This window comes from Melospiza melodia, chromosome 11, assembly GCF_035770615.1.
Source record: "Melospiza melodia melodia isolate bMelMel2 chromosome 11, bMelMel2.pri, whole genome shotgun sequence".
Classification (NCBI taxonomy): Eukaryota; Metazoa; Chordata; class Aves; order Passeriformes; family Passerellidae; genus Melospiza; species Melospiza melodia.
The window spans coordinates 5,382,679-5,405,792 of record NC_086204.1 but is presented as its reverse complement, the minus strand read 5'-3'; the positions used below and the strand labels follow the sequence as shown (position 1 = coordinate 5,405,792).

Genomic DNA, 23,114 nt, shown 5'->3' with positions numbered 1-23,114 from the left:
GCTGTGAAATTCATGTGCTATGGAACCTGTCAAGCAAAATGGGTTGTTGTGTTCTTCTGGACTATGGCCTTGGGCAAAAAAAAAGACCCAGTCAGGGGTCTGCTCAGGAAACCACAGCCAGGGGAAATCACCAAAAGAAAGGGATGGATGGATGGATGGATGCTGAAAGAGTAAAAATAATGGTTGATGCTTGTTGATTAAAATTGTGTTCTTGTGTTGTGCCCTGCACTGGTCATTGGGATTGGTGTTTGTGTTCTTTTGGCACATGGCTACCCCTACACTCTTGCTATGTAACAAGAGCTTTGGCTCAGCCTTGCTGGCTGCTTTTCCTGGGGTGAGTGCCTGGCTAGGGATGAGGAGTGAGGGAAGGGATTGCACGTACGAGTGGTGAAGTTGGTGCTGATGGTCTGGCTGGTGAGAGGCCCGCTGGTGGCATACATAGACACTGTGTAGGTGGTACTGGGCAGCAGGTTGGTCAGCTGGTACTCCTGGTTGTCTCCATCCACGAGAATTGTTTCTCCTGCAACTGTAAGAAAAAAGGGATCAGTTAGGGTATGTGACCATGTTCACAGGAGTCCAAGGAAGAGGGAAGAGACAAGGATCTGACTCCATGTTTCAGAAGGCTGATTTATTATTTTATTATATATATTATATTAAAACTATACTGAAAGAATAGAAGAAAGGATTTCATCAGAAGGCTAGCTAAGAATAGAAAAAGAAAGAATGATAACAAAGGCTTGTGGCTCGGGCAGGGAGTCTGAGCCAGCTGGCTGTGATTGGCCATTAATTAGAAACAAGCACATGAGACCAATCACAGATGCACCTGTTGCATTCCACAGCAGCAGATAACCATTGTTTACATTTTGTTCCTGAGGCCTCTCAGCTTCTCAGGAGGAAAAATCCTAAGGAAAGGATTTTTCATAAAAGATGTCTGTGACAAGGGTAGACATTCAAGGTGGTTCTCCAAAATGTGTCTCTGGATATGACCTCATGACAAAAAGCACTTCTATTGCTGAAACAGTGGTGCTGTTCAGTCTGAAGGGTGGTCTGATTTTTCCCACAATCCCTATAAAACCCCGAGGCAAGGGCTCCTTCCCTTCTCCCTCTGTGAAGGGCTCCCACTGTGCCCTGGTCTTTGGGATGGGAGAGAGGCTGGGATGAGCTGAAGCAGAGCCCTGGAGTACCTGCACGGCGGGTGAGGATGAGCACGTAGCTTTCCACCTCCGACAGCGGCGGGTTCCACTGCAGCAGCGCCTCCGTGGGAGTGATGTTGGTGGCTGTGACCCCCAGTGGGACATCCATGGCTGTGTGGGGGAGAGATGCAGAGAGTCAGAGGCATTGGGAGACTGGACTATGAGCTGGAAGGCCTTCCTGTGGCATATCACTCTATTTCCTGCCCTGCTGCCCAGACCCATGTGCCTGCACAGGAGTTAGTGCTGCCCAAGCTGGAGTGCAGAGGTGTTGTAGTTTGTGTTACTCTGCTATCTGGGCTGCTCTTCCACTCTTTTCTAGATGCCCAGTCTGGCTTGTTAGGGATTTTCTTTAGGCTTTGAGGAGTCTGGAGATAGCAGAAGGTTTTATTCTTGCAGCAGATGCTGCTTGTGACAGGGCTTCCCTAGGGATTATTTCTGCAAATCTGTACTCTGTTTAGGATAGGTTGTCATGATTGCCCAGCAGCATGTTTCTGGCTTCATGGTGCCTGGAATACAGGTTTATCACTTTTACCCATGACTACCCATGCATACTTGGGATAAACTTTGCTGAGACATACTTCAAAAGCCCACAGTGAGCCCTTGTGAGCCCTGCTTATCATCTCCAGCTTGCTCTCAGTCACCTGAGTATTACTGCAAGCAGGGCGTGCCAGCCCTGGACAGGGCTGGAGCTGACACTGTTTGGCTGTTCCCTGCCCACCAAGAGCTCCTTCTCACCTGTGTATGCAGTGATGGAGGCCAGCTCGCTCTCCTCCCGGCCCCGCACGCTCTTCAGCTCAATCTCATACTTTGTGGCAGGCTGCAGGTCCTGCAGGGTGTACTCAGTGGCATCCCTGGAGATGGCCATGCTGTCTGTCCTTCCTGCAGGGATGGAGCCAAGAGCTTTGACATCATGGCTGGCCCCATCCCTGGGGCTCAGGAGGGGCTTGGGAGGGGAGGACAGTTCCACAGGACACTGGAGGTAACTGGCTTTTGTGTCTGCAGGTGCACTCCTGTGTGCCCAGCGCTCTGCTGGCCTGGCCTTTCCAGCATCATCCACAAAACTAGGGCCAAGGGACATGAGGTAAGTGAGGCAAATGAGGGAGCTGGGATTTCAGGACTGAGCCCTGAATTTAACCATCTCTGGGGAGGGCACACTGCTGGGGGCCATTCTGTGTGTCCCTCTGTGCCAAGCTGGCTGCAGTGGTCCCTTCCCATCCTTATCCCAGACACGCCATCCTCTGCTCTGGAGCCAATCCCAGTTACTGGTGGCTTTGCCCAAGGCACAGAGGTGCTGCCTGGGTGACGATGGCCTAGTGGCCTGCTTGGGCCAGCAGATGGAGGGAGGACTGGAGCTGTGAGCTCAGGGCATGAACAGGAGTGGTGTGGCCCCTTACCTTCAGCAGCACGGTAGGATATCCTGTAGTGGTCAAAGGCAGCAATGGGAGCACTCCAGTAGACCATCATAGACTCCTGGGTGACATTGCCCACCCTGAGGTCCTTTGGTGCATCAATCCCTGGTGAGATGGGGCACAGAGAAAAGCTGTGGGAGGCAGGCCCACTCCCCATGGCCCTGCCTGCCCTCCCCTGTGCCTGCTGGGGGCTGTCCCGTGGTACCTGTAGTGATGGAGCCCAGGACAGGCTCAGAGCTGATGGTGCCATGCACGGCCACCAGGGACACCAGGTACTCTGTAGCTGGCTGCAAGCCTGTCAGGCTGGTGTGCCTGCGGGTGCCATCCAGTGTGACCTGCTGGGCCTCCTCCTCCTCCTCGTCCCGGCGGCTGTAGGTGAGGATGAGGCGGTCTGCTGGTGGGGAGGGGTCACTCCAAGTGACATTCACACTGGAGGATGTCAGCTGGGAGAAGTGCAGCTGGGAGATGGGCCGAACACCTGGAAGGTGGAGAGGAGAGTTGCAACCCCAGATCCTTACCTGCAGATCCTTACCTCCATGTTATTCCCAGTGCTTGTATGGGAAATACTTAAAAGAGGTGGCAAAGCTGAAGATTTGGACTCTCCATTGATCTGAAACTGTGCTGGGATCAACCAGCAGATCCAGGAGAGGAAAAATGGTGCTTTTCTCAGCTCCACCTGCAAACATCCTCCATTCCAGACCCATACAGTGAGTGATGGAACTGTCCCACTGCAAATGGTATCTGTTGTCTGCACTTCATAAGTGCAGACTTTTCAGCCAGAGGTCCTTGTGAGGTCCCCCAAGGCTTCATTCCTTCTTCCTATGGGCACACAGGCCACCCTGCCCAGAGAGGACAGCATAGGGCTGTCTGTTTCTCCAGTCTGTCTTGTTAGCAAAGCAAGTGCTGCTGCCCAAAGGGATTGTGCCACCACATTGGTAGGGCCATCCTCCTTTTGGGGTCAACTGCTCCTGTGTGGACACACTGACCCCAGCTCTCATCCCCATCACCACATTGCGGGTTTTGGTGCCAGGGACGCAGTGGGCTGGCAGAGATGCCAACAAGGTCTGTGCCCTTGCCCCCATGGCAGCTTGCGTTTCCCTACCTGTGAAGGCATCCACGGTGGCCTCCAGGCTCTGCTGCCGCCCCCTCTCAGCGATGATGGAGATGGTGTACTCTGTGCCGGGCTCCAGCTCCGAGAGGGTGAGCTGTGACTCGTCCTTGGATACTGTCACTTCCGAGGCCATTCCCGAGGCGGGGGTGAAGGTGACACGGTAGTGGTCGATGGGACCCGTGGCTTTGGTCCAAGCCAGCGAGATGGACGTCTCAGTGGAGGCTGTCACCAGCAGGTCCCGCGGGCTGTCAAGCTCTGTGGGAGAGGGTTGGTGCAGAGCTTTGTCCCCATGCACACACTGTCCCATGGGGGCATCTGAGCCATAGCAGCCAGCTGTGCTTGGAGCAGGCAGTGGGGCCAAACTCACCGGTCCTGGCATTCATGGTGGCTGGCACGCTCTGCTGGCTGTCCATCACGGCTGAAATCCCAATGCCATACTCTGTTCCTGGCACCAGATCTACCAGGGAGGGCAAAGAACACAACAGGGTTTGAGAGCAGCACCTGGCAGGGTGACCTCAGGGCCCTCCAGGGCATCCCTCGGGTCAGCAGTTCCTCTGCACATTGCAGAAGAGCTGAGTCTTTTCAAAAAGCCTTGTGGATGCAATTGGACAGGGAATTTGGGTTATTTTAGCTCACAAACAAGCCATTTTTAAAAGTTGTTGCTGAGGTCTGCTGAAATTGCTGGCGGTGAGACAGAAGCTCTTGTGTGTGTGAGCTGAGACGGGAAGGATAAAGTAGCTGTGTTTTTTTCCAAAGTGATGCAGCATCAAATATTGTCACAGGGCTGGTGTCTTGGAAAGAAATAAACTATGCAGAGTAAATGAAATGCACATTAATTGGGCAAGGTGCAGTCTTTCTAGGAGCTGAATCAAGCCCTGTTCTGTAGGGTGGACGTATCTTGAGGTGCCTCTCTCAAGGAACTTGGGAATTGAGCTCGTCCAGCTCCTTTCCTCTTGCACTGCTTTATCTCCATGGAATATCTCTTGCCTCTGCCTGTCACTTCTGCTTGGCTGCTGGTGGCTTTATTCCCCTCTTCCCTGTGCTTCATGATCTTTCCCACAAAGCTAGAAAAAGCCATAAACTTTCCAGCTCAGCCTCACTGTGCCTTGCCCAGGGGCAGCATCCCCTGGAGCCACCCAAACCTTTCCCAAGAGGTCAGGAGAGAGGGACACTCTCCTCCCCTGCCTTTCTCTTGCTACAGTGCAGTCTTAGTGATGGGGAGAAGATGGACCCCCTGGCCCTGCTCAATAAGTGTCAGAAGCATTCTGGAAAGAACAGCCTGGCAAAAGGTAGGAGAAGGAAGAAATGAGCATGAAGATATAAACCTTTTCTCTCCCAGCTCTTTTGAGATGAGCAAAATTATGGTTGTTTCTGTGCAAATGCTGATTTTTAATAGAGATTATGGGTCAGGGACAGGCTTACTGCACTTTTAAGTGTAAATCTTTGATAAACTCTGCTCAGTGCCATTCCACACTGCTTTTCCTGTAGGTAGATGAGATTGGCTGAAAGAATTGCTGGTTACTTTCATACTATGGATCCCATCAGGTCCTGGCTGACTGGAAAAAAAACCCAATAGGTTTTGCACAAAGTCCAACAAGAACTGGAGGACATGACTACTCTGTACATAACGGAGCTATGGGAGATGCTCATGTGCCATCCACACTATGACTATCATAGCTTGCTTTTTTTTTTTGCTAGCAGAATGGCTTTTTCGTTATTTTCTGCTATGACTAGGTTGGTTTTTTTTTTAATTGGTTTTTTTATGACACAGTAACTGGGGACTGGAAGCAATGTACTTGTGTGATGATAAACGCACTATATAAAAATTACTCTCTACAAGAATCTGCATGAATCTTGACTTAAGAATCTGCATCTCTGCAGCTTGCTCTGGTTGGGTTTCTTGCAGCCTTACCTGAGTCTGGAAGAGCCTTGGCAGCTTTTTTAGTTTTATTGAGAAAAAAAGAGAGACTTTAGGCTCTTGCCATATATTCCAAGGCAAGCTCAAGTTAAGTAATGGATATTGTCTCAGTTTGTGTCACTGTTCTACCTCTGCCCAGGAAGGGGGCTTTGGGCCCTTTTAATGCTTCTTCTCACCTAGAAAGCCAATAAATGTCCTAAAGCAAAGCTAGCAGGAGTCCAGCACTGAGTCTCTGATCTCATCCTACTTCTCCCCACGCATCCTCATCAAGAACACAGAAGAAACCAGCCCCGATGTTCTTCTTTCTGCATTCCACATTTTTCAAGATAACTGCTCTAATTGCCTTGCTGCCCTCCAGCCTTTCTTGTGACTCTGCTGCTGTCCCTGTAACTTAACTTTTGGCTTTCCCACTGACCTTTCTCCTATAACTTCATATGGCAGATTCCTGAGCCCTTGAAGGTCCTGGGAAAGCAGAGAGTCAACATGGAAGAACCTGTTGTCCTTCCATACTGAAGAACTTCAAGACGAACGAGAGAACATTTTTGCATATAATTCTTTTCTTTACACAAAATATGCCACAGGAGCAGCAAATCCATGAGGTAAGCAGTTCTAGTCAAAAAGCAAGGAAATCACATCTCACATGGTGCTTTGCTGTGTGTTACATAAGGTGTTTGGGGCTTTCCTGGCAGTGGGAGGTGGGTGGTGTTTGCAGTCCCTATGCTGACCTGAATAATGTGCCACTTGCTCAAAACCAGCATCTCTAGATTTGGGTCTGCTTTGAGCCCAATTTGGAAGAAGGCACAAAACTCAGGCACCCTGGCTCCCCATCACTGCCCATGGGGCATCATTACCCATGGCTCTTTCCAAACAAGCAAAAAAGGGAAGGGTGAAATAATATTTTCCTGTAGATCAGCCTAAACAGGCTTCTTCCCATTTCTCCCTTTGCTCCTTGCCAGCTCTATTTGCCACCTGGACAGATGACACTGTTGAGTCAGGGACACAAAGATGACTCCAGTGTTCAGGGGGATCAGAAGGCAAAAGGGTTTAATGAAAGTAGTTGGGTCTTTTTACAATGTGACTCATTAAGGTGATACTTGATTGGTCTCCAAGTAGAAACATCTCATATTATTGGTGACTATGAATAGCACACTCTGGAGAACTGTATCTATAAACAATGGTTACAGAAAGAGAGATAATAATTGTTTGAATTCTTTCACCTAAGTTCTCTACAGCTTTTGCACAGCTTCCCAGGATTTTCCTGGGAGAACCATGTCTCTCTCTGTTCAGAAAATATATAATTACTACAGACAGATCTTTACTGGAGGTGTGCCCAGAAAATGAGCTCTATCCCAAGGAAAACCTTCTCTCCAGTAAATAGTAAACTCCAGAACAATCTCAAACATATGCCAGCACAAGGGCAACTGTGTCTTGGTGCTCATTTTGGATCTGCTTTGCCCTCCCTGCTTGAGAGGAGGGGGAGGAAGGGCACTGTGACCCTGTTCACAGGGGTCTGAGGAAGGGGGAAGAGACGAGGATCTGACTCCACGTGTTCAGAAGGCTTGATTTATTATTTTATGATAAATATTATATTAAAACTATACTAAAAGAATAGAAGAAAGGATTTCATCAGAAGGCTTGCTAAGAATAGAAAAAGAAGGAATGAATAACAAAGGTTTGTGTCTCAGAGTCCAAGCCAGCTGGCTGTGATTGGCCATTAATTAGAAACAAGCACATGAGACCAATCACAGATGCACCTGTTGCATTCCACAGCAGCAGATAATCAATGTTTACATTTTGTTCCTGAGGCCTCTCAGCTTCTCAGGAGGAAAACTCCTAAGGAAAAGATTTCTCGGACAATATCATGGCTCCAGGGCGCGAGGGCGCGTGCGTACCTGCGAGGGTGGCGCGGGTGGTGGGGCCGGCGTGGCGCGGCACCAGGAGCTCGTGGTAGTGCTCCCCAGCCAGGGTGCTGTACACCACCCTGTAGCTGTGTGCCTCAGCCTCACTGTTGTCCCAGGTGAGCTCGAGGCTGGCGGGGCTCCGCGAGCCCACCCGCAGGTTCTTGGGGGCGTCGATCTCTGCGCGACACAAGGGACAGAGGCACGGTGTCACAGCAGGGAACACACCCCGCCGCCCTGCCACAGCCAGGGGGGACAGCCAGGAGATCCTCCTGCCCTGAGCATGGCCTGGCAGGAAGGGCTGGAACATTTGCTCTTACCCCCTGCTCAGCACAGGCTGGGAGATGCCACCCAGGAGGGTGATACAAATGCTGGCAGCATCCTCGGTAAGTTGGTTTGGCAGCTAGTTCTGCGTTATTTCAAAAAGAAAACCATTCTCCCTCATATTAAGGTAAAAGAAACTGAGGCACTATGAGTAAAAGGGCTCTGTAGTAGCCATGCATTGGCCTGAACTGCTCTCAGAAGAAAACCTTGAGCATCTTTACAGGCTCATTCACTCCCAGACACTGCCCAGAGGGTTTGTTTATTGGTGCTGCTCAGGCTGTGTACTGAATCTGCTCTGGTTTGCACAATAAACCCCTCTGGTGAGCAGCACTGGGGCTGGGCACCAGTGGACAGTGGGTAATGGTGATGGATCTGAGTTTGGGAGGGTGCTTTTATGTTGCCTTTTAGAAATAAAGCGAGGAAGGCCAAGGCAGCAAATCAGTTGGGGTAAGCATCTCATCTGAAATATTTATCTGTAGAGATATGTACACACACAATTCACGTCCCACAGTTATTACAGTAGGAGCCTCATAGCCAGCAGTAATGTACATGACAATTTATATACCATAAACCAGCACGGAAATACACGCTCTGACTCCTCCTTTATGGCACGGTAAATTAAATCCCTTAGCTATCTGCAGACTTAACATTAATTAAAGTTTTACTGACCAGTTAGGGTGCTCAGAGAAGATATAAAATAAGATAACCATGTTTCTGGATGTGCCAGTTTCAGCTGCTTGACTGCTGATTCCTTGGTCAAGGCATCTGCCTTGGCTCTTGATGCTAAGTGGGAGCGAGTGTCCCCTTGAACTCAGACCTGTGCTGAGCATTTTGGTGCTTTTGAGAATTGTCCATTGAGCTGCAGGTGCTCTTAAGGACATAAACTGCTGAGTTCTAAAGTTCTAAGCTGTGGGTCTGAACAGGCACTGGAGCTGGTGGGGATGTGTGTCTCAGGCAGCTTCAGCCTTGATGCTGCAGCAAGACATGGCCGAGATGGAGTTGGTTTGGGGTTTATCATCTAAATATGGGGGTTGAGTCCATCCATGCCTTGCCACTGGCATCTGGGATCACCTGGACTGCCCTGGGGACTGTATGAGCATCCCTGGGGGCACAGGGCATTCATCACAGCTCTCTCACTGACACCCATTACAGCTATGATGCAGCTCATGCCCTTCTCTTGAGCTGGCTGTCGACAGTAATTCCTCTTTGACTTTTTATGGTGGTATTTCCCAGGATTTTGGAGAGTTGGATGGGGAAAGGTGGAAGCCTTGGGGACAACAAAGAGGACCTTTTGCACTGGAGGTTTAGTGGCTAAACAGCCACTAGGAGTGGTGGGACAGAGGGCAGTTGTAGGGTGTGTATTTTAGGGTGAGCTGAATCTTTTGCTCTGTGATGGGATGCAAGGCACCTGCATTCAGGTGTCACCACTTACACCTGTATCTTAACCACTGTGCTTCGATCCCAGTTCTTCATTCTAGCACATTAAACCCCAGCTCACTTATGCCAGCAGAAAAAGAAGCATCACTAACCCCAAGATGCAAAAAGCCCTAAGGTTTTCCTTCTTGCTGCGGGACAGCCCATCTGCAGACAGCAGCAATCCACCTACCCATGCTTGCCAAAGAGACTCAAAAATTCAGTTCACACCCAAAAATTCCATTCTCCCAGCCAGGGCAGCTCTCTGTACCTGTGGTGAACTGAGCGAAGGCGGGGCGGCTCTCGTTGGCGCCGCGCAGGGCGCTGACGGCCAGGTGGTAGCGGGCGCCGGGGCGCAGGGCCTGCAGGGAGTACTGGCTGAGGGGGGGCTGCAGGCGGAACGTGGTCCTGCCGCCCTCCCCGTCCGCCAGCCCGTACTTCAGCAGGATGGCGTCCACCTTGGCACGAGGGGGGCTCCACTCCACAAAGGCCACTGTGTCCGAGACGTCCCGCACCAGGATCTGCGTCGGGCCGTCGATGACTGCGGGGGGAAACGGACACCTGTTATTGTGGGAAAGTTGGGTGGGGAAAGGGGGGAGATTTGGGGATGCCAAGGTTCAGGGATGCTTCAGGTTGTCCTTCGAAATGGCTGGAATTGGGATTTGGGCACAAGGGAGAGAGGTGGCATGGGCAAGAGGCATGACCCCAAGATACTTAATGGGTTTGGTTCTCATGGTTGCCAATCCTTTGTCCCAATCTCCTGGCTCTTTGCTGAACCCTCTCCACTTTCTGCAGACACCAGAGCAGGACCCAGCAGCTCTCTCATTGACACCCATTACTATAATGCAGCTCACGCCCTTCTCTTGAGCTGGTTGTTGACAATAATTCCTCTATGGCTTTTTCAGGTGGTATTTCCCAGGATATAAAACTCCTATGTCTAACTGCAACACACATTCTTTGCGCTAAGATAGCTGCTTGTACTTTTGCATTGAAAAAAACATGCAATTTTCCTTTGTGCCCAGCTCTTCAAACTATCCAAACAACTTTTATTGATGTTCTTCTATGCAATTTACTCTTTTCTGATCCTTTCCATCACTGGCAAAATTTATCAGCAACAGTATTATGTCTTTTGAAAGGTGTTGACAATGTGTCAAATAATGTGGAGCCAAGGACAAGATCCAAGTGTTGAGAACTGAGGAATGTCTCTAGAAATGTTCCTGCTTTGGTGCCAGCTCCTGGTTTGTCCTTAAACTGAGGAATCAGCTCAGAAAGCTGTTGGTGTCTTGGCAGTGGGAAGAGAGGAGAAAATGCAACTGCTCTGGTGAATCTTCATAACTAGCTGGGTGTGGGGCTGTGGTTGGTGTCCAGAAAAACCTTTCAGATAAATGTTTTTTAGAAAAATTAATACCGGGACTCTGCTGAGGGAGATTTTTTGACATTTCTGCCTTTTTTTTTTTTTTTTTTTCCACAGAGATTTGAGCCCTTCTTTCTTCCACACCCCCCAACACTCAACCTTTGGATATCATGGGCTCAAGCCTGGCTGATGGATGCTTGGAGTCCAGCAGGACTGGATGGATGGATGGATGGATGGATGGATGGATGGATGGATGGATGGATGGATGGATGGATGGATGGATGGATGGATGGATGGAGCCAAGTCTTGCCATTGCTCCTGTGCCATGGCAGTGCTCATACATGAAGCCTGCTGGGCAGCCTGTGTTATCACAGATGGTCACATAGGTGGTCACAAGGTGGGTGAAAAAGCCAACTTTGGTTCTGTAATTCAGACTATACCTAATATAATGACAGTATACAATAAGGGTCTGCTGAATGCTGCACCTGAAGTTCTGGGGGACAAGCATGTGGGCAGGGGTGGGGAGGATCAGGGGGTTAGAAAAGGACATGGAGGAATTTGGAGTAGTGAGGTGAGGTCTGTGGGCAAAACAGCAGAGGAGGGAGCCCAGCTGGGAGTCCCAGTGTTCAGGTGGGAGCTGTCTGTCCAGCTTGGCCAGGACCAGGTCATGCATACCCTCAATCTCCAACTGCTTCATGCTGTCCAGCCACCCAGGTGATCCACATCTATTTGGCTGTGTGGCATAAAAACATGGCTTTGATGCCTGATCCTGGCACAAGATATTGAGGAAGAGCCAGGCTGGTGGGGATGAAGCTCTGGGGGTGTTGCAGAGGAAGGCAGACACCAGCACAGGGATGCCTCCATGGAGCACAGATCCCGGAGCCCTCTGCTCCACCTGCGCTCCCTGCAAAGGCCAACCCTTGAGTTTGAAGTACCAGCTTCTATTTTCGCTGACTTCCCAGGGAAAGGAAGTTTCTGGCTTGACCAGGAGATGTCTCTATTAAGCCACATCGAGCTGAACACAGAGGCAAAGCAGGAGGGGAGGACTGTGCTGGGGAAGATCAGCCCTGCAACAACCTGCTGCGGTGGAGGGACCCTCCCTCCACTCTCTCCGCTGCCTCAATTAGCAGCACCTCATTACAGCCCTCCGGCAGCTATTTAAGTGCTGTTTCCTCTCGGAACAGCTCAGGTGGAGCTTGTAGACGTCTGCCTGGCTTTCAAGGCAGACTGCACCAGATCTGGAGAGAAGAGCCTCCTCTCCCCTGTGAGCTCTGTCCATCGCTGCATCTCCTTCAGCAAGAAGACCCAGCTGAATTTCCTCTGGTCTGCAGGAAGGGCCAGTGAGTGGGCGAACAAATTGGTTAGGAAGGGACATGCTGTTGCTCCTGGCTCCCTGCCCTGCTGCCTGATTTGCCTGAATAGGTGGGAGTTGAGGGCATTTATTGGCACAAAAGCGGGTGGGAGTTTTAATCTGTTATGTGTGCGTAAGTAATACATTTGTAGATATATTTCTTGCGGGCATCCAGGCTCCAAAATGTGAGATTAGCAGAGAAGAATAATTTATCCAGCTATACAATAAAAGCAGAACTGAGTTTTCACTCCCAACCCCATTAACCACTTTCTACACTTGTGATAATTTAGGAGCGAGAGGGACAAAACACTGCACGAGGAAGCTGTGGCTGCAATGTTTGCTGCAAGTTTCATCCCTGCCCATGGGACTTTATTTTTGGGACCTGCTGTGCTGCCCCCGGGTGGGGCTCACTCACGGGTTGAGACGCTGTCAGAGGTGGGAGGGCTTCTGGCTTGTTCCTTCAGGGCCACCACGGTTACAGTGTACTCCTCCCCCGGCTTCAGCCCCGTCTGGTTGAAGGTGGTGACAGTGCTGGGGAGCTGGGCAATCACACCACCCTCGTTATTCTGTCAGGGAATGAAACAAGCATTAACCCTCCCTCACCTGCTGGTGTTTTTGGGGGGACTGATTCACAAAGAGGAGGTGCCCCCCATGTTGCATCCTTCCACAGCCCACCCTGCATCCCCAAATCACATGGTCACCTTGGCACACCGCAGTATGGAGGGAGAAAGCTGGGATGAGGTCACCCACCAAGCGTGGAGTGCTTGTGTTGTTGGGCTGCAAAATCCTCCCCATCCCTCCTCCCTCCCCAGCTTCTGTGTATTTGTGCCTGTGCTGCTCAGAAAGAGGAAAGATGATTAAACCAAAGCCTTAGCTAGGCTTGTTTTCCCTGCTCTTCAGGTGCCAGGAGCCTTTTGTTGTTGATGTATAGGTATGAAGCTGTGAGGTCTTTATTTTGCTGTCACCTGCTTTTTAGCCATCTTTAGTACACTCATTTATGCCTTGTGGTTTTGCCCTGAAAAACTGTGAGGCTTTAAACAACTGCACATGTCACCTTTCCTGCCAGTGCTTGGACAAAGGATCTTTTCTTGCTGCTGTCTTCACTAATAACATGCTAAACAAATCTTTGCACATAACTCTCAATTCATATTCATCCCTTTTCTCATTAAACAGGAAACCTTCCATTTTAGCCATCAGTTACCATTTTACCTTTCCTAATTTTCTTTGCTAAATGCATCTTCTCTTTGTCTTTTCCAGCAGATGGGCAATCCTGCCTGACCCAGCTTTTGTGGGGGAGAGAGCATCACAGAGACCATGGAAGGAGAGTGGAAAGAGCTCTGCAGGAAGCTGGAAACATCCTCACTGGGCTGCTGAGGACCAAATTAGCATTTCCTCACCCAGTTTTTGGGAAGACAGGTCAGTTTTTCTCACAGAGGTTGTGATGCTTCAGTTATAACTCTTGTTTTTAGCCCTTGGGAATGGGTTTTGGGTTTGTTTGAGATGTGGGAATATTTCAGCACGTACCCAAGCTTGCAGGGCAGTAAAGGACACAGCACCCTCTGCCTAATTTTAGGGGAAAAGGCAATGATAATGATAGAGACTCCAGAAAGGCCAGTTTTAGCAGCTGATGGGCAGGAACATGACTGTGACTTTATGTCTTAACTCATGGATTTGAGAACTTTAAATCCCAGTGAACTACATTCCTTCCCAACCCAAGACCCTGCATCCAGGAACAGTCCTCCTTTTGCATCTTATCTGCCTTTAAATCCAAAAATGTTTCCATCTATTCTTAAGTTTAAGGTTGAAAAAAGAAACAATGGTTTGCATTTATTTGCTTCAGAGGGATGCTGTTCAACTTAATTGCTGAGTAATAGTAAAATGTTTAAAAGAGCTATTTTTTCCTACCAAAAGCTTTTCTCTGATATTTTTCAGCTTTAATCCTGAATGATCACCTGATGGTAACTGCAAATTATCCCAGGGTCTATATCTGCATTACATGAGCTTCAACTTCTGACACAATTTGCATGTGGATGTAGCCAACATCACATCAATAATCTCCCAGCAACTCTTTGGAAATGAGAGGATTGAGTTATTTAAGGCAATTGGGCCCTTGCTTTGTGCTGTGCAATAATACTTCACGGTTAAGAGTATTTAAACCTTTGGGGCCAAATTCTGCAGTTCTCCACTGCCCAGAGCTGCCTTTGATTCCAGTGCAGGTTTTTGTACAAGTGAAAACATCATAATTGAGCTCTTAATCAGCATTTCTTTTACTGCTGGGGCTCGAATACTCTTATAAAGAGGCTCCATGTACAATTGAAGCTGTACTTATAGCTAAATGGTGTAGAAATTATGAATATAGACTAAATACTTGATGTACAATTTTTGTTGCTGTGCACAGAAAATATGGGGTATTTAGGGCAACATTTTTATCCTTTCATCTTTTCTGGCAGGGTTTCTACCTGCTCGTCACTGCGATTAAAATTAAAATTAAAATTCCATGGCAGGAATTAAGTGTGCATGTGACTCGGGAGGGGGCTGAAGGTTCTTGTCTGAGAGCCAGCAGCTGCTCACTCTGATCCAGGCTGCTTTGGGGAGCTTTGTGTAGAGAGCAGGGTGAGGAGGAAGAGGAGGAAGAGTCATTGGAAAGGAAAAAGAGGGTGCGACAACAAGAGTGAGGCTGGAAGGTTTTTTCCCCCATCACTGGATTTGTTTTGGGGGGACATTTCTTTAAGGACATGCATTGACACAAAAACTAATGGGGAAACGCAGGCTGGCAGTCTGGGGAATCTGATGTGCAGCACAGAAATGGCAAACACAGGCTGGGTGTTTTGGGGAAGGGGGTAATTGGAAGCTGATTGAGGATGCTCTCCCTGGATGCACCCTGCAGTGCCAGGGATGTAGCAGCAGTACCTTGGGGATGAAGCTGATCTCCCAGCCATCCAAGGGGAAGGAGAAGGGCTCCCACTGCACCTCTGCTGTTGTCTCTGTGATGGTCTTGAACTTCAGCCCCTGTGGTGTGGCGAGGTCTGCAAGGGAGCAGGAGTGGTGAGCAGAGAGGGGTGGGTGTGCACATGCTGTACCCACCCTGCTCCCCGTGGGTATTTTGTATCTGGGCAATAAAAACAAGGAAACTTTTGGTGTCTGTTAGCAAAATTCTTTTTCCCCTGCTTCACATGAGTGGGAAGGACAAGAGGGAAATGCCTGGACCTATGGACACTGAGGCATCATCCCACTGCATTATCATGTGAACAGAGTGAATGCTGGGGCTGCAAAGGGGGCTGTGGATAGTTTCTGTTTTTCCCATGCCTTCTGTATCCTTAGTCTCCAAGAAACCCCTCTGGAGGCTGGTATTACAGCTTGATACTCCTGTTTTCCTCTGTGCATCACAGTCCTGGTCAGGACTGTGTTTCTCCTGATGCACAGCAGCATCCCTTCTTGCTGCACCATCACCCACATCATCATGGGGAGTCATCACAGGGAATCATCTGTTCAGGAGGGGGAGGAAAACCTGAGACTTCTGTGTTATATTGTAATATTTTCTCTGAGGGAAAAAATGTAACACTTTGGGCCACATTCTGGAGGCTTCAATCAATCTCTGGAAACTTTTTCTTCTTTTTAGACATCCAGGTTTTCATCCAAACTGAGTCTTTCTGAAGAGGGTGGGCACATTTCCTCCTTTCCTATATCCCTATACTGATACAATTTTTTCCCCCTTCTTTTTGAAGGCTCAAGTTTCTGGTGCTAGAAGGTTTTTATGTAAAAAGTGAGCCAGCTTGAGCATCCCCTCAGGACACATGGGCAGCAAGCAACAAGTGCAGTAGGATACTTACTGGTCATCACCCTGGAGCTAACGGGGCTGCTGAAGACGTCACTGATGACTGCATAGATGCTGACATTGTAGGCCACACCTGGCTCCAGATCTGTGATGGTGATGCTGCTCCAGTCCCCAGGCACCCTCTGCTGGAGCTGGGTGCCCCCTGGCACGGCAGGCTGGTAGGACACCACGTACTCTGTGGCTGCCCCGGGGCTGTCCCAGGCCAGCTCGATGGAGCTGTCGCTGATCCCCGTCACCCGCAGGTTCTCAGGGGGAGACACTGGGGAGGACAGAGGTATGGAGAGTGTCAGGGTGTGCCCGGCTTATTCTTCCACTCCTGTGGGAGGCTGTGTAGGTCTGCTGGTGGGCACAGGCTGGGTGTTATATGGTACCTGTGGTTGTCTGAACAGCTATAACAAGGTAAAGGCTCGAGAGAACCTGTTGCACTGTTTAGCCCCCATGCTGGGATGTGTGGGAATTTATAAAATTAGAGGGTTTCGGGGAAATTGTAAAAGATAGGTTTTACAGACAGTAGAATTGTGGTTAGGGTTAAGTAGTAGCTATAAAATTGGTTGGTAGAAAAATTAGGTAAGAAGTAGAAAAGTAAGGATAAATAGAACAATGGTTTGTGTGTTGATGTTTGTTTAGAATAATTTTTTAAGTTGTAGAAAAGTATGTTTAGCAAGATACTAGGAAGTTTTAAGCTTAATAATGGAGTTTTGTGCATTGTGTTTTAAGGCTTACAAGTAGGTATTATATTCTAAATAACCAAGCACTGTTTTAACCAAAGGTACGTGTGCTTATAGTGGTTGGATGGAAGTACTGTCATTGAGCTTTTGCTTTGTGTGGTTGGTCAAAAAACTTTTAAAGTAAGTTGTAGCATTAAGTTCTTGGTCTGCTGCCTGGGATGTGAACTGATGGCATCTTCTCATTGTCATAACCATGTAATGAGGCTGATGCTGGAAAACAAACAGCTCAAGGCACATTCCTAGCAGTCTCATCCAGTTTGTGATTTTTACATAGCCCCCAGCCGGCAATAGGATGAACCTCACCAGCTTTTTGCTCATCTCCCAGACTTTTGTCCATATCCCTGGGGGACAGGGATAACGGGAAGGCGCGGGGGGCTCAATGTGTCCTAAGCGACGCTCTCCGCCAGGTAAGGATTTCTCCCAGATTCACGGCGCTCCTATGGGACTCTGGGCACCTCGAAACCCTTGCTTATGCACCACTTAAGCCTGGCTCAAGCCCCACACGCCCTGCTGTACCTTCGGAGCAGTCGTGGCCGCCGTAGCCCGTCTCGCAGACGCAGAGCCCGTCGCGGCAGAGCCCGCGGCCGCCGCAGCCGGCGGGGCAGCGCTGCCGGCCGCAGTCGTGCCCGGCGAAGCCCTCGTGGCACTCGCAGGTGCCGTTCACGCAGCGGCCCCGGCCCGAGCAGTCGCGGGGGCAGCGCAGCTCCGAGCAGTCGTCCCCGGTGAATCCCTCCTCGCACACGCACTCGCCGTCCACGCAGAGCCCGCGGGAGCCGCAGCCGGCGGGGCAGCGCGGCTGGGAGCAGTCCTCCCCGCCGTAGTCGCTGTCGCAGATGCACTGTCCCTCCAGGCACACGCCGCGGCTGGAGCAGCCCCCCGGGCACAGCGGCTCCGAGCAGTTGCTGCCCGCCCAGCCCTCCATGCACACGCAGCTGCACGACTCCAGGCTGAAATTCCCGTGGCCGCTGCACTGCGGGATGTAATCCAGCTGCCCTGCAAGGATGCGGGAGCGAGGGTCAGAACGCGGCGCGTGGGAGGTGGGAAAGGTCGGGGTTGGTCTCAGGTCAGCCCTCTGAAGGGCTGGAGAAGGTGTGGGGCAAGGAGGGGATAATTCTCTCTCTGGCAAACTGGCGGCTTTAGGGCTAAAAGGGGAAGAATTGGTGGCGTTTGGGTGGATCTTTCCTTAGGGAGCGGTGCCCCCCATAACTGTGGGTGCCACCAGCCTTGTGGTGGTGCAGGGGCTCCCTTTGGTTTCTCTCCAGCTTAGCACTCAACAGGAACTTCCTTAGACCTCTTACTGGAAAAAACCTTCCCTGGAGAAACCCTCTGCACCAGCCATGACTCCTCTTGTCTCACATCTACCCACTTCTCCTTTTTATAGCTGAGAGATCCCCGGCTGCTTTCTCTCTCTCCTCTACGAAGTAGGTATGTACCCAAAGGCATCGTCCTCATCCCCATCCTGGAGAACCTGACTGGGACAGGACTGCTGGCTTTGGGCACACTGAGGTTGTGGAAAAGCAGGGACAGCACCAGGGCTCTGTGGCCAGCACCTCTAATGCCCCCTCTTTACCTGGCAGCCTTGCACAGGTTGCTCTGGGGTGAGGAGGGATGATGGGGATGAAGGCACCAGTCACTGACACTGCTAATGCTCCCCTGTTTTGCCCTGAAACAGAGCCATTGCTCCAGCCAAAGGTTTATCCCAGGCAGGCTAACTTTTCCTTGCTGATTTGTACTGCTTTTCCTCATGTGAACCAAGAAAGGACAGAAACCCTTTCTGTAATTCTTCCAGACTTTTCCATCTCAAAGACCCCCCAGCCCCAGGACTCTGTCCCCAGCTAAATTTTCCATCCTAGCTGACCTTTCTGAGCAGCTCTTCCAGTGGGGGATGTAGCAGATGCACATATAAAAGCAGCTCAGTTACATGCTGTGCCAGACAGACACATTTGGGTTACTTTGCAGGACAATTCCCATGTAAACTGCAAATGCTGGGAATGCCAGGCAGGATCTCTTCAGATCTCAGCCTCTAGCTGAGTTATCAAAAGATAAGAGAGGATGCTTCTAAGTGTGCTGGAGAAAAGAGGCTTTCCTCAGGGAAATTGCCTTGGGTGGTGGGGTAGGGATCCTGATTCCTTTGCAGTGCAGTGAATTGAAAGCAACTCTGGTAAAAATAAATGAAATTATTCCAGTTTTAGCTCGGCACATCTGTGATGGGAGTGGGGACTCCACCAAGCAATGAATATTTAATGGGACTGTCTATGCATGTTGCAAGTAACTGAAATAGGCCCATCAGAGTTTCAAATTAATTCCTTTAAAACAGGTTTTCCCCATGGCATATCCTGCGTGATTTTAACCCTCACTTTGCACAGACTGGTGTTTCCTGTTTTGTCTTAGTTATTAATGCAGCTGATGGATGTGGGCTGAAGCTATGGCTGGAAACACATTGACTTCCACTGGCCAATGATAGATGCTAGCCCAAGCCACCCTGCTGTGTGTCCATCCTTGTTTCTCCCTCCCTGACCAGTTCCACTTTTGGTGGAACTCTTGACCTGAGGATTGATTGCACCCATTTCATTTTAATGTGTCCTGCACACAGAAAAATGTGTCCTTCCACTAGAAAAAAAATCACACTAATAGCTGCAAAACTTAAAAATAAAAAAATGCAGTGAGTACCTTGGGGGTAAAAGGGTTGGTTTTAATTTCTCTTCCTTTCTGTTGCTGTTCTTGGTGTGAAAAGCATTTTTCCCCTGGAAAGATGCCCTGTGTGGATCTCCTTGCTTAGTGTTTTCTTCCCTGCAAGGAGCCCTGGTGTGCTGCAGCCACGAGCAGGGCTGGGCTGCATTTGGGATGGATGGCCTTTGGTACAGCCCCTCTTCCTCCAGACAAGGAGAACTATCAGTATGCTGGCTCCTGGACCATGGAAATGCAGCTGCCAGCCCAAACCTTCCTGACCCATCTCATTTCAGCTGAGTGCTGCTTTCCTGACCCTGGGGCACAGCTGAGGTGGAACGAGGGGCTGCCTTCAATGGAGTAACCCTAGTGGGACCTCTTGGAGGTCTCCACAAAAGCACATCTTTTTATTCAAATGGAGTATCATGCTGATGGTTTTGTGCCTTTTTTTTAAAGGTTTTGTTTGCTTATTTCATTTTTTAAAATATATTTTAATACTTTTTTTTTAACTCAGCTTTTCAGACGTGTTCACTCCCCCTGCAGAGAAGATGAAGGGGCTCATTGCCAGCTCCCATGGGGCTGCCTTCAGCCCAGGGACAGCTCAGGAGAGCAGCAGCCACATTGCTTCCCCCTGTCCCACAAGCAGTGGCAGATGTCTAAGAGTGCTGGGAGGAGTGCAGAGCTGGGAGATCCCCCTCCTCACCCCTTACGAGCTGTAATTTCATCCCCAAAGGGGTTCAGCTCTCTCTCCTTTATGGAATTTTCACAGAGTGTGGACAGGCACTCAAGTGACCAAAGCCCTCCCAGGGCTTTTCCTGCCTTAGAGGACTTTAGCTAAGTTTTTTCACTAAATCCACAGCCCCATAATGGGTAAACACTGGTTTTCCTCTGCCACACTCTGAGTAGCACCATCAAGTTTTGCATTATTCCTCCTGCCTCTCTCTCAAGCCCTCAGCCCCCAGCAAGAGCTAACAGGATGGCGTTACTACCTGTGGCTGCATTTTCTTGGCAGCAATTGGAGGTGCATTGGTCCCGGAGGATGGAGACCTCCCTCTCCAGCATCTCAATCCTGCTCAGCAGCTCCTGCAGGGATGGGAGGGAGGTGGAGCACTTGCAGGCCTGCTTGGGCATGTTTATCCTGTGGGTGAAGGTGACCTGGCTCTCGCTGTCGGAGGTCTGCTCCGTGTACTCTGCCAGCCGGTCGTCTTCTGAACTCACCTCCTCGCCCGAAGACTTGAACATGGAGGAGCAGCAGCTGTCCAGGGGGATGTTGATGTTGTAGATGTGGTGGAAGACCATGGGCTGCTCTTTGGTGGGTGGGCTGCAGTTGGTGAGGCCAGCTGCCTCATCCACCACTGTCCTCTGGGCCGGCTCTGTCGTCACCTCCAGGCGGCACTCAAACGGCTTGAGGACAGCGCCCAGCAGGAGCAAGTTGAAGCTGATGACCACACTCCTCAGGATCGGATTTTCACCATCAGTCCCCATTTTCCTGGGAGAGGGAAGAGCCTTCCAAGCTAGTCTTGGTCAGCCAAGAGTGGGGAGGGCCTGGGAACACAGAAGCAAAAGAGCATGGTTGGTGTTAGCCTTGAAACTTTAGCACAGAGAGGAAAATCCTTCTTGTTATCTAGACACATGTGGGGCCAACTTCACCCACATGCAGTCCTGCTGGCTTCGGTGTGTAGGGACATAGTTTGAGGTAATTGGGAGTGGGTTGCAGCTGTGAGCAGCAGGTGAGCAGCACTGACAGCAATGAGCCATGGAGTGCCCAGGGGCACTGAGCAACCACCAAAGGGAGCAGAGGGCACACAGGTGCAATGTTTGAACATGAGGGGATGAAAGGTTGGGCTAAAGAACCAGAAGGGCAGATGCTTGCAGCCTTCTGGGTTGAAGCTTTCTGAAATGGTATCATGTTACTCTGTGTATCGTGGCTATCCCAACTGTGACATTGGTGGAGCCTGAATTAACCCTGAATGGAACCCATGGCTAATGGGAACACCTTGTCATGGCCCTTGAGCAGTGACAAAGACACATTCTTCTTGTTGTTGTAGTTTGTATTTAGGAAACAATTAATCTGGTGCTATCAAAGCACCAAATACTCATCTCTGGGCCACTTAGCACATCTTACTTTGCCACCCTCTGCCAATGCCATAACCTCAAGCAATTGCTACCTCTTGCTTCTAATGCTGCTCTGGAGCTCCTCTCCAGCTCCCTGTGGAGTATCCCTGCTTCCCCCATTACCCTGAATGAATGAAAATATGTTTGCTGGTTTCTCTCCAACAACACCTGGAACTCCTTTGGTAAGCTCTCTTATTTTTTTCCTTGTTTTAGGAAAGGAAGAAAAATGGAAGTAACTCTGCAATGGGATGGTGCTGACTGTGCTCACAGGCTCTGTAAGTTGCAATTTGGGGCTGCATTCTCAGACCCTGACTCCCTCGAGTCCTCCTCTGCCTTCTGGGCTCCTGGGTGGCCTTGGCTGACCCACAGGGAGATTCCTTGTCTCTGCACAATGGAAGGGACAGGGACTAATGAACACTAACTGCCTCTGATTGACTCATTGGTGCTCAAATCTCAGCACCCCCTCCTTGGCCTCTCCCTTGGTTTTTTTTGTGTGTGCTCAGAGTGGAAGTAATTGTGGCCATGGGCCAGCTGCTCCGAGCCAGGCCTGTGCTGCGAAGGAAAACTCCTTGCAGGACTACAGGAGCAGCTTAGGCACAGGGAAATGAAATGCTTCCTCTCCCCCTCTGTGCATCCAGCTTGCCTCAAGAGAGACATCAGAACCTGTTTGTGAGCACAGCTGGATGGGGGAGAGGGGCTCTGTGTGGGTGCAGGAGTGAGGGAGGGGAGATGGATGGTGGATAAAGGAGGGTGAGCAGACACACACAGTACTAATCACAGTGAGCAGGGTGGTTGGACAGTTAACAACTCCATAACCCACATACTGAACCCATTTATCTGCTGCTAGGAACTGCCAGCCTTATTGATCTGAATCTCTTTATCAGTACATTCATTACAGCTGCCCAGCTCTCCTTCTGAGTGGCAAGTCATGGCCTCATTCCCTCCTGGCCCTTGGGCAGGGCATGATGCTGGGGTGATGTTGGCATCCCTAGGGAATGATGCCAGGGAGATTTCTTGTAATATCACTGGTTGGGCTCTTAGTTGTGAAGTGGTGAAAAGTCACCATGGTTCAGACTCAAACCAAGCTGAATCCACGGGACAGGTGGATGCTCCTTGGTGTCCTCCAACCCACAGCAGGCCAGACATCCCTGTTTATCCTCAACTTCTTCCCAGAGGTATTACAGCGACCTGAGGAGGTCTTCATGGTGAGAGAGATGGACGAGAATCTTGTTTGATGATCAGAAGGCTGGATTTATTGATATATAATATATAATACATTATAACTATACTAAAAAGAATAAGAAGAGAAGTTGCAGAGCTGCTAAGCTAAGAATAGAATAGAATGGAATCTAAAAACAAGAGAGTTCTCTGTCCCTGTGTTCCAGAGAGCTTGCCCTGTGATTGGCCCGTAATTGTACACATGGAACATGAACCAATCACAGGTGCATCCTATTGCATTCCACAGCAGCTGATAATCATTGTTTACATTCTCTTTCTGGGGCCTCTGCTTCCCAGAAGATGCACAAATCCCAAAGAAAGGATTTCTATGAAAAAATGTCTGCGACACAGAGGCTTGGGCTGGCAGCTCTGAAGCCCTGCCAAGTTTGTGGATACATTCCTGAGCTCTATCATCGCCATCCCCTCTCTGGTCCCGCTCTGTCTCCTGTTCCTGGTTTCACCACTTTTGCTTTTCCCTAAAGGAGCCATCACAGTGAGCTCAGCCAGGGTGGGCTGGGAGGGCTCTGGGGCTGCAGGAGCAGTCTGGAAGCTTGACTCATGTTTGCCTGGGGAGAGAAAT

At 49.9% G+C, this 23,114-nt stretch overlaps 1 protein-coding gene and 1 long non-coding RNA gene across 2 annotated transcripts in view; one reads left to right on the top strand and one right to left on the bottom strand.

The window, feature by feature from the left end:
* TNR (tenascin R) overlaps positions 1–20,744 on the bottom strand; it is a 34,150-nt gene extending 13,406 nt beyond the window's left edge. Inside the window, exons 1-14 of the mRNA XM_063165415.1 lie at positions 20,191–20,744; positions 17,051–17,527; positions 15,802–16,065; positions 14,882–14,997; positions 12,387–12,537; positions 9,538–9,807; positions 7,524–7,709; positions 4,081–4,170; positions 3,705–3,968; positions 2,808–3,080; positions 2,588–2,707; positions 1,929–2,072; positions 1,185–1,304; positions 383–526 (exon numbers count right to left, since the gene is read on the bottom strand). Coding sequence (XP_063021485.1) covers positions 383–526; positions 1,185–1,304; positions 1,929–2,072; positions 2,588–2,707; positions 2,808–3,080; positions 3,705–3,968; positions 4,081–4,170; positions 7,524–7,709; positions 9,538–9,807; positions 12,387–12,537; positions 14,882–14,997; positions 15,802–16,065; positions 17,051–17,527; positions 20,191–20,686 — 3,115 coding nt within the window. The 5' untranslated portion in view covers positions 20,687–20,744. The remainder of the gene's footprint in view (positions 1–382; positions 527–1,184; positions 1,305–1,928; positions 2,073–2,587; positions 2,708–2,807; positions 3,081–3,704; positions 3,969–4,080; positions 4,171–7,523; positions 7,710–9,537; positions 9,808–12,386; positions 12,538–14,881; positions 14,998–15,801; positions 16,066–17,050; positions 17,528–20,190) is intronic.
* LOC134422929 (uncharacterized) lies at positions 2,215–13,306 on the top strand. Its single transcript, XR_010028957.1, has 3 exons — positions 2,215–2,274; positions 6,073–6,230; positions 13,229–13,306. It is a non-coding gene; the product is annotated as an uncharacterized LOC134422929 (long non-coding RNA).
* Positions 20,745–23,114: the final 2,370 nt, after the last annotated feature.